We start from the raw sequence: 11,589 nt of genomic DNA, 5'->3' as shown, positions 1-11,589 counted from the left end.
CTCGGTGTGTGTGTATATGTGTGTGTGTGACGGAGAGAGAGCGCACCGACAGCGCGCGCGCAAGAGGAGCGCTGTACGGTTGGTAATATCTGCGTGGGGGAAAAAAAAAAAAACGAACGTGAAACAAAATGGTTTTGACAATGAGCACGCACAGAGACAAGACAACGTAGCGCACTGAAAAGCAAAACGTCAGATAACACACGGTTGCTGAGGCTGGAAATTAAATGGTACAGAAAGGGATGTCCAGGACGCCTTCCACCTCGACACAGGAAATCCAGATGGACATGTTCGACCACCACGGCTCGCACGCGCAGGTAAGGAGCAAGAGGGGGGGGACGGCGAGAGAAAACAAACACACACACCTCACACCTGCTGCGTGCACACAAACACTTTGGTGTGCACGTGCGGAAATGGGCTTTAAATCCGAGATTCACGTCACTTTATTATAAGAATTTATTATAGACAACAAGATTCACCAGTCACCATCTTCTGGGGTGTGTGTGGGTTCTTTTTTTTTATCTTCAGCAGAAAATCAACTCCGTTGTGTGTTTGCATATCCAGTATTAATAATAATAAACGAATTGTGAGTGTTAGTAATGAATCATCACTAAGCTCCAAATGGGCTTGTGATATCTCAAATCCCCCTTTTTTAATTTATATTTCATTTCTTTTCGGCTTCCTGTTGCATAACACCGTTATATACTGTATACCAATGTGGTTATTTTTTATTTCTTTATATCCGTGCTATCTATAGTATAGGTATAACTACATATATTTTTCCATGATGTTGATTTTTTTTTTGGTTGGTTGGTTTTTGTTGCTTTTGAAAGTATTAATCTATATTCAGATTTATATTCTAAACCTCACAAATCTCAGCCATGTAAATACTTATAATTACTTCTAAATACCTTGTACTTTTCTTTAGTCCTTTTCAAGTCATTAAATAAAAGGAATACAATTAATTTAGAGAATTAGATAGAGATTCTGGTCGCGTTTCTAGACCGAGGAATGATGTCATTCATTATTCGGGCTTTATTATAACCACGCCCACGTGCACCGGAAAGCGTAGTTGTGTATACACACACACACACACACACACACACACACTTCCTTAGACATGTTAAAACCAGGAAATGAGCTTGTATATTTACCTGCCATCCCAAATCTGACTTTCCTTGACTTGACTTGAACTTTCTGAAATAGGCAAGCATCAGAATCACCTCATAATAAAATATAAATGTATTGTCTGAAATCTGTATTTAAAAGGCATACAAGCTCACCAATATTTATTTTTTTAGTATTTTCATGTCCTTAGATCAGTCATATGATATTGATTGGTGTATTGATCATTACTAATAAGGATTGATTACAAATCAATTATTCTAAAACAAAAAGGGCATGCGACTGATATTAATAATTTAATATGCTAGCAAGTTCATTAATCTGGAAAGTCTAAGAAGACTGGTCACTTATTGATTGGATGTGACTACACTTAATCATATCATGTCACATCCTATTGTAGCATAATGAATTCAGAGGTTTTATCAAATAGTGAATTGTCACCTTGTGAATTAAAATGTCGCATTGTGGAATTTATAGAATACTGAACTGCTGCCTAAACATGTGGTTTCCATTCCTGCAAAACTGTAACTTTGGGAGGAGTTGTATATGGAATACAAGATGGCAAACAAATGTTATAACTTGTATTCTAACTTCTGTATTTGAAAAGAAAAAGGTTAGCCTAATGGTTAAAATGTCAGCCTTTGAGTCAGAAGGTTGTGAGTTCAAATCCCAGCACCACCAAGCTGCCACTGCTGGGTCCTTGAGCCCTTAACGATCAATTGCCTAGTGTGCAAAGTCAGTTAAGTGTAAGTCTGAATAAAGGCATTTACCAAATGCTGTAAATGTTTCCTCTTATATTTTACATCAGTATTTTAATGGTATTATCTTTGCTGGTGGTCTTGCAGCTAAGGAACCCATGCTCTCACTAGGTTGAGTTCCAGAGCAGGGAACCAGCCCCACTCCTGAGACTTGCACAAGCCTGTGCACTGTCAGCGCCAGTCCTAAGCTGGGATAAAATGGAAGGATTACATCAAAAGGGCATCCAGCTTAAAAACTGTGCCAAATCAAATATGGAGGCCAATGATCTGCTGTAGTGAACCCTAACAAAAGCAGCTGAAGTATAACAACAACATTTTTGTGGAAGAAATGACTGAAAGGCTGACAAATATTTTTTTTTCACTGAAAATTTAAGTAGTATTGACAAACACTGAAATGCATACACGTGCAAGCCATTTCATTGAGTCCAAAATTCATAGCTGTAGTGAAGAAAAGGCTTGTTTAAAAGTTTTAGGATCAGGTTAATGGCGAGATCCAAATGCATAAACGAGAAAACAGACAAAAAGTCAATGATGGATTTGGACACAATTTAATGTTCATGAAGCATTTTCGTTGAACAACTTTGGAAAATATATTCTTCCAAGTAATTGATCATTTCAGTTCACTTGAGCTCAGTGAGACACACTACTCCATACCTAATTATTTTTCATACCTCCACAGGGATTCATTCAAATCATAAAATCCTAATTTATCTATGCCTGTTTTATTATTATTTAAATAACCTCATCATCTACAACAGTGCTTTAATTGTTCAGCATGTACAGGCAGAGCAGAGTGTGTTTATATGGTAATCTCTGAATACTTATTACACTAAAATGGCAAACTAGAATAAACATAAATAAACCACACAAATAAACACAAAAGTTTTTTGCTCACCACATGTTACAGTCAATCAATTTCTATAATGCAATCTACGTCAAGCATGCAGATGAATTTTAAACAATATGTATCATGAACAGAAGTAAAAATATGTTAATAGTTATTGCTGAAGTTTTATGGAATCCGTGCATAGGCTTTATAATAGGCATTAAGGCTTTTTGTGTTGCTCTATAGTGTGGTATAGGACAGGCTAAAAACTTTAAAGTGTATAACCTAAAAGTGTATAAAAATATATTTTTTTTTATCTAAGTCTCATTTGATTATGGTAGTAAATTCCCTCTGTAGATATTTTGTTAGTTGTTTCCAACTTCCTCATTATCTAAGGATTTGTGGGTAATTTGGGATGAATCAACATTTCACAGTTGTGGTTGTTGGATGGATAAATTGGTATTATTAAGAAAAAGCTGACAAACAGCCAATCTTGATTCATAACGGTGCAATCCATGTGCATTGAAGATAGCTTCTAAGCAGACAGCCACACAAACACAATCCAAATCTACAAATTGTAGAGCAGAAATGGGTACAAAAAAAACAGCAAAGCACAAGACTACAAACAAGAATGATAAGCCAAAAGGGTGATCGTACAACAAAGTGTATGAACATTTAATAAACAATCAGAGTGGAACAATGGCAAAACTGTGCATTGTGTTGTGCTGGACTAATAAATGCTTTAACAAAAAAAAAGTGATTCAGAGTTAAAAATAGTCCTATGCTATATCATTCCTCTCATTGCGTTTGGAGAAGTACTGCCTTGAAGTTGGTTTCTCACTGTACACTCACTGATGCCAGGGTCCTTTGATAGTTCTCCAGAACATGGAAATAGATTTAGGGTAGGTACCTCAAGACATACTGAAAGGTGAGACTTAAGAAAATAGGTCAGGGATTGTTGAGTGTATGAGTGTATGCTGATGATTTGTGCAGTATTACTTTATAAATAACCAGCAAACATATCCTGTTTTAGGCAATTTACCAGAACATATGTATGTGATACACAGATAGGGGGTTTTTCGTTAAAGCTTGAATGTTGATAGAAGGGTTTGTAGACCTGCCCTGAACTCTTCTATCTAAAACATTGTCTTTAATACAGAAAATCCTTGCTGAAAATAGTTTATGTTGTTTCCTGGGCAATTGGGAAATGGCATGAGGTAACAAGCCTTCTGAAAATGAGTTTAGGAATCCTCTAGATAGTAGCAGATTAGTAATTAAATCTTTTGCAATGTGTGATCAAGGGAGGTGAGATATAGATGATGGCTCCCATCAACCTATGGGCAGAAATCAGAATGTTCTCGGTTGTGAACCTGTTTGATAATCATTTATGCTATGTGGCCTTGTAGTTCATTGAGTGAAAAGAAAGTCATCTGAAGAGATGTTCTCACATTGACTAATTGTAAGTGCCTGCTACTGGCTAATAAATGGACAAATGTCCCCCAATAGCAATGCTTTCTTTATAATATACTTCATCACCCAAGTCTGTGTTATTGCAGGTAAGCTCTGCTATCCATTGTGATCTTGGCATTGGATAACAACTAGCATCTTTTTGATTCGGTACCTCCCGCCATGCCAATGTCAGTACAGGTGGCTAGAAAAACTAAAAATCCAAAAAGAATTATACCAGAAATGACACTTTCGCAGATAAGAAAATTAAGCAACATGTGTTTCAAGCAACAAGCATCAGGTAATATGTAAGATAACTTCTTGTCATACTTTTAAGGACTTTTTCTCTTAATAGTTCTCTGATTATCCTGTTGTCAGTATATAAGCTCATATTTCAGTGATGTCCCTGATTGTTAGATCCATGTTTATGCCTCAAATGTTACATAATGCTGTGTGTGTTTCGAGAGGTGCTCCATCTGAATCATTTCTATACATAGATCTGAGGAGGAGGTGGTAGAAACTACAAAGCAGGTTGTGTTAATGTGTACGTGCTCTTGTGCATGCGTGTATGACTGTGTATTACTGAGTGTGTAGTAAAGTAAGTTGGATTAGGGGAATGTTTGTGGTGTGTGATTGCCAATATTGGAACATTGATGGGCTTGTGGTCATCAGAAGAACCATGACTGCAACTATAAGGACAGAATCACAAGTGCTCGAAAAACAGTATGAGACATGATATACAAGATTAGAAAATGGGACACCGTGAGGGTTTTCTTTTCTGCCTACATCTTTTACGTCCGTTTTAGATCTATACACCACATGCTAATATTTTTGTATTGTGAAGAATGTCTGAGCCTCTTTGTGTCATTTGCTGTTTGGGAGTTGGAACATTTTTACAAAGATACAAAAAAAATATCACATTTTCTGTAAAAGAATTATGTACAGGTTTGATCCTTTCCTGTCATGCCATCTCTTCAATTTTTGTCCTCTCTATATGTACTCTTCTCTCCTTGCTTCCTGTCTCAATTTCTTTAGCCTCTTCTCTTCTTTCCTCCTGTCTCTTCTCTACTCATCTCTTCCTGTCTTCCCTTCTATTCTCTCATCTCTAATGCTCCTGTCCTGCCTTTTCTCTTTTTGTGTCCTCTCCTTTCTTTTCTTAATTCTCCAATCTCCTGTGCTTTTCTTCGGCCTCTTTGTCTTATTGGTTACCCTCCCGTATTTTTTTCTTCCCCTCTCTTTTGTCATCTCATTTCCTTTTCTCTTCCTTTTTGTTAATTTTGTCTATTTATGTTCTATTCTCTCGTCTCCTTCTATTTTTTCCTGTTCTTTACTTTTTTATTTCTTCTTTGCCTTCGCATCTTGTCTTGTTTTAATGTTTCACTGTGTAACTTTTAAAATAAATTCCTCATCACTCCACTTCCCCATTTTTCAGATATTCAATTAGACTCAGTGAGTGTTGTCAACAGGAAATCTCTCATTGCCATAATGACAAACCCTCCTCCTTCACTTGACATTTGGTTGGCCTTTTGTCCCATCCGATCTTCATGTGTATATGCAGCATCCATCTCCACCCATAATAACGAATTCAGATTTCTACTGAATTAAAAAATAGGCACAGGTTTTGCTGTGAATGAATTGGTTTGAATGAGAATAATCATGAATTCTGTGAAAACGCAGGGAAAGTGATTAGAATAAAATATAGCAATATTAATGGGTAACAGAGGGTTAATTAATTAACACAGCATTTGTTGATGATTTTGCTGCTTCAGGAGGCAAAAAAATGTTACAAGAGATTGTTTGAGGTTGTTTTCCTTTATAGCCTAACAGGTTCTGTACTGGTTTAAGGGTGATTTACTAGCAAGAGGACCTAATGGAGTCAGATTTGAGCTTTTCCATTCTAATTTAGTAATCACTGGGCTATTTGGTATTTTTTTTGCCACTTTTTGATGAATCCTACATGTCATTCATTTCAAGATCTGCAAAAGCGAGCCAGAAGGTGTGGGAGTGTGTCAGAAGGAAGAGAAAGAACAATGGTGTAATTGTTCTATTATGAAGTGATTTGTTTTGTTGTGTGTGTGTGTGTGTGTCAGGAGAGAGAGAGAGAGAGAGAGAGAGAGAGAGAGAGAGAGAGCAAGAGATGCTACAGTACTATCTGTTCCATAAAGGTCTTTTATTGCCACCAAATCCAATTAGCCTTTCTCAGATCTCCATGGCGACAGAGTCTAGCATTTGCAAATGCTGCACATGGCCTCATCAAGGGCCAGGAGGTTATTGGCCACAGTTCAGGCCAATCAAATTAGAGGGTCCCACAGTGTCCTGGAAGACATGAGTAATCATAAGTAATCATATCTGGACATGAAGAGAGGACATGGAGTACAGACAGTGTTTTTTGCATGTACCTGGGTGTTTGAGGGTTGCAGGCTCATTTCTGACCATTTCTCTTTCTGTCTAACATTGTGTCTTTCAGGGGAAATACGCAAAGAGGAAGAGTCGTTTTAAGCGATCTGATGGCAGCACCTCGTCCGACACAACTTCAAACAGCTTTGTTCGGCAGGTGAGTCTACAAACGCTCCACAATGGATCTTGCCCACGTGTGTGCTATTTCATCATGGAACCATATACACCCACGCAATCAGGTCATAAAGAACATGAAAAACAAATCCGATTTTTGTATTTCTAAAAACAACCAGGTGAGCATGTAGCCTAAATCTTTGAACTGTAGAGTGTCAGTGTGCTTTGCTCTATTTAACCGAATAGCATATCTTACTGCTGTTTCCCATTACATCGTGTTCCTTTACCTACATACAGACTGCACCTGTAGCTCAGCCCCTCACACTGACTTGACATTTTAAAGAAAGGTTCCCGTGTCATGCTGAAATGCTTCCTTCCTTTCGGTGTGTTTCCACGCCCCTGCTGCATGACATTTGCCCGCCAGCAAGCGGTATCAAAATAAGAAGTCTCCCCCTTGCTTTAATACAGGGACAACACAGGGAACATTACCTCCTTTAGTCATGCACAAAGTAAAGAAAAAGGTTATGCCGCACACATCAACACATCATAGCAGTCTTTGGCGTCATGACTGTGCTAGCAGAAGCTGTATCCTTATGATCCTGGAACAGAAACAGAGAAGGCTTCCCTTTGAGATTTATTCAGCTGAACTGCTTTTCAAAGCAATTACATTTAATTAATATTTTATCATAACAAGTTGTTATCCTATCTATAGATAGGTCAATTTGTAGGTCCTTCCAAACTGTCATTTTCTAGCATTTGTTGGTCGTATTCACACTATAATAGTAGCTCATATAGTTAAAAACATTTTTTGCTGCTATTATTATTAAATGTTAAGCTTACCTCTGTGCCTTTAAAAAACCTGGTAAACTCTGAAAAACAAATGCCATATGTAGAAAACAGTATTCTCAGAATTTGGTCTTTGGTAGTTCCTTGAACTAAGCTACATCATTTGAGTATATAAGTGGTCCAAGAAACTGCCCACAACATTTAAAAACAAATTTAATTGGTTCTGTTTTCCAAAATATAAACCACCCAGCAAACTATTTTAAGCCACTGCAACCAGGAACCAGCAATTATTAAGGCCTGCCACCCGCCACACGTTAATTAACTCTGTATTTATCCTGCGAGCTTCATATCTAACAACTTGTTTGCACCCACTTAAAAGAAAACACCGCCCACTCTTGTGATCCCAGTCTGGATCCTCAACCTTAGGTGATGTAACGTTCTTAAAAAAAATAAATAGTGTGTCAACTATTTTATGTTAACTATTCTAAGTATTAAAACACATTTTATGTTTCTTTATATCTGTCATTTAGTATATTCCATTCATTAATTGATTCTATTGTATCCCTTACATCCATGTATGGTGTAGAGCCCTCAGTCAATGTATCATACGGGGCTCTAGGTAGCATATGAGCTGTCTATGGCAAACAATGGAATCTAACCAACTGTAGAAATGCACATAGTATCAAATTCATATTAGCCTACAGCGTTGCATCATGTACATTGGTGTAAACCTTATTAATAAAAAATGGTGGTGAAACTTATGCGGTTGTATAGGGGTGATGAAAAATTAATCGATAAACATGGCTTGCATTGAATGTAGAAATGCATGATTTTTACATAAACATAAATTATATTTTATTTTAGCATGTTTTTTCCTTTCACACAATGCATTGACACTAAACTAGAAGGCCTGTCTATGATAGTGTATATATTTATGTGCCTATGTTAAGTTAGCGTGACATTCTGACATACGTTCTGACAAACGTGACATGCTGTTTTATAAGTGACTAAAATCGGGGGTAGCTTAGGTCATCTCCTTAGCTCATAAGCTTGTGTAATAGATGCTAACATAAATGTTACATCTGGATTACTTATTAAAGATAAACTTATAAGGTCAAATGATTAGAGATAAATCTATAAATGAATTTTTAATCCATTTATTTACATAGAGCTGCTTTGCGACAATGGCTATTGTTAAAAGCACGATACAATGAAACTGAATTGAAATGAAACATGATGCATGTATAGAGTTCATATGCAATATCCAACAAATTACTGTAAACGTCTTACCAGCTTTATGCAGATGATTCACATTCAATCACCAAACAGAGAATTGCTGTAATAATGCGGAACCACCTGTTATCATGAGTAAAATTTTTTTATCTGATTATATGTGGCATGATTATACTGGCTTGCTAATTAGGTACACTTGCAATTTTAAGGAACAAACTCATACATTCTTTTCTTTATACATTTCATAATCACTTTATCTCTAAATCTGCTTTGAGACAATGTCGATTGTTAAAAGTGCTATACAAATAAAAATGAATCGAAATTAATTTAATATGAAGGATTCTAGGAAGGTTCTATAATGGCCATTTTTTTTAACAAACAGGGTGATATAGGATCTGCATGTAGTATAAAAATCCAGGTTATATGTATTTTTTTGCATTTCTTGTCCAGATAAAATTAGATTTAGATACTGTAGATTTGTATAACTCTAACATGAACCTGACTGACCTAGAGATACAAGAATGCTTTATTCTGCTTAGACAGGGTTGTAGAGACCTTTCCTGTATGAGAGCTGAAACATACTATTATGTGGTTAAACAGTTACAGTGGGTATTGATTTTCAAGATCTGTGTGAGTGCATGTGCACTATATGTACATGCGGCTCCCCCATCTTTGGCAGAAAATGGCATAGAAAAAACACTGTGTAGGCCCTGGTCTAATACACACCCACGTCTGTACACAAAGATGAACACACTCGCAGTAGTGCTGCTATACCGGCCCAGGTTACCATGGTGACAGGGCCTCCCCCATGCTGCTCTGTAGGAAGTGCCAAAGGGAAATGAAGCTGGTGTGTGTTTTTGTGTGTGTGAGTGTGTGTGTGTGTGTGTGTGTGTGTGTGTGTGTTTGCTTGCTTGTGTGTGCAATGGACCATGAATATAACATGGAAGTCTCTGGGCACCCAAAACAGTCTGGGTTACACATCACAATTACACTCTATTTCTCTGTCTCTGTCTCTCTCTCTCTCTCTCTCTCTCTCTCTCTCTCTCTCTCTCTCTCTCTCTCTCTCACACACACACACACACACACACACACACACACACACACACACACACACACACACACACACACACTTGTCTACATTTAAAAGGACCTTCCATTCACATAATTGTGAATGCAGGAATTTAATGTGTTGCGAAATTTGACTCTAACCCTCATAAACCAATATACAAAAAATGTCCACAGAAGGTGTCAAAAATGTCCAATACGTTTATACTTTATTTGTGTGTTCCCACCATCCCACCAAGATAAGAACACACACACACACACACACACACACACACACACACACACACACACACACACACACACATAGACACACCCATAGACACACACTCACCTGTTCAGTGGTACAGGTTTTCTAAAGAGACAGATAAAGGACAGGCTGATGAATAATTATAGCCAGCAGCCAGCACCTGCACAACCAAATATCACATCAACTTTTATGCCATGGGCAAAGCTTATATCACACAATTAACTTCTAGCTCATGGCCATTGTGTGGTCAAAGAATCTCAGAAACTGGGAAGAGAACTACGTGTGTATTTGGGTTTCCTATACTGCCTGTTCTAGAGGGTACCTGCTTTTCCCACATTTGTACCAAAAAAGTCACAACATTTACAGATTATTTTAAAGCATTCTAGGTTGTGACAGTATATCAGAAATATTCTGATATTCAACCTTATAGAACTTATCAGTACCATTGCATATGCCTTGTAATAATGCAGAACTTATGCAAATGTTGTCTTAAAAAAAAGAGATGAGGGGTAGATGATACTGCAGAAATATTGTAATGAGACTTTATAAATAATATGTTTAACAATATTTAGTCTGTGTTCTGAGTTAAATGCAGAATTGCTGACACCAACAGTTTACTTATAGTCATTCAAATAAAGCCCAGTAAGCCAGTATTTTGAGATAATGCACTTAAATGATATTTAGTCAAAATTATGAGACATTTGGTTAAATATCACAACATAAAGATATCTTTTTTTTTACCTGTAACATATACATTACAGCACAGTGACTTTTTTGTTTAACATATCCCAGCAAAGGAAGGAAGCTGGGGGTCAGAATGCAGGGTCAGCTATTACACAGTGTCCTTAGAGCACAGTGGGCTATGGGCCTTGCTCAAGGACCCAGGAGTGGCAGCTTTGTATACTGGGGCTTTAACCCCTTAACCTTCTAATCAGCCAGGTTCTAGTAAACCAGAGCCTTAACCACTGAACTACAACACTTCTGCACAATAGTTGTATAAAAATTATTTGAATTATGAATTGCTAGAATATGTTTAAATGTACTCATTAAAATCACTACTTTTAGCCTTAGGTTGTTTTTTGAAACAATGAACATATATAATTATTTTGACCTTTAAAAAAAAAAAACTTAATTCAATTGTTAGAATTAATTCAATTATTTATTTGTTTGTTTATATTTATTAAATTTTTTAATTTAACTGTTTGCCCCTTTTTTCTTTCTTGTCCACATTTTGGCTACTATATACGATTATATAATAATATAATTAATACCATCTACATAGCCTCAACAGTATAACTGGGTCAGATTTTCTTATCATGAAATACCATAATTCATATCAACATATATTTATTTGATAATTATCCACAATGCATGCCGTTAACTATGGTGTAATATTTACTTCTACGGCACATTTACACCCACCAGGAGGTGTTCCAGGCAGCACACTGAAGTCTTGAATATTGCAAGAGATGGCAGAAAAACAGATGGATAGACACAAACAGTTAGGCTGATAGATTAGATAAAAGGACAAGAAAACAAGTGAGACTATCCATGTGGTAGACTGGAGTTATTTTGAGAGGGAGAACAAGAAGGTG

General features: G+C 36.8%; 1 protein-coding gene across 6 annotated transcripts in view; it reads left to right on the top strand.

Moving 5' to 3' along the window:
• cacnb1 (calcium channel, voltage-dependent, beta 1 subunit) overlaps window positions 1-11,589 on the top strand; it is a 37,781-nt gene continuing 26,192 nt past the window's right edge. For 3 of the 6 annotated variants that reach the window (XM_046866103.1, XM_046866102.1, XM_046866108.1), the window contains exons 1-2: window positions 2-314; window positions 6,620-6,706. In XM_046866103.1, coding sequence (XP_046722059.1) covers window positions 225-314; window positions 6,620-6,706 — 177 coding nt within the window. In that variant the 5' untranslated portion in view covers window positions 2-224. Of the gene's footprint in view, window positions 315-6,619; window positions 6,707-11,589 lie in introns of all 6 variants that reach the window. The other 3 variants (XM_046866105.1, XM_046866104.1, XM_046866107.1) reach the window with 2 other exon arrangements.

This window comes from Silurus meridionalis, chromosome 14 (genome assembly GCF_014805685.1).
Source record: "Silurus meridionalis isolate SWU-2019-XX chromosome 14, ASM1480568v1, whole genome shotgun sequence".
NCBI classification, from domain to species: domain Eukaryota; kingdom Metazoa; phylum Chordata; class Actinopteri; order Siluriformes; family Siluridae; genus Silurus; species Silurus meridionalis.
The sequence above is the reverse complement of the archived record's forward strand: the minus strand, read 5'-3'. Positions and strand labels throughout refer to the sequence as shown.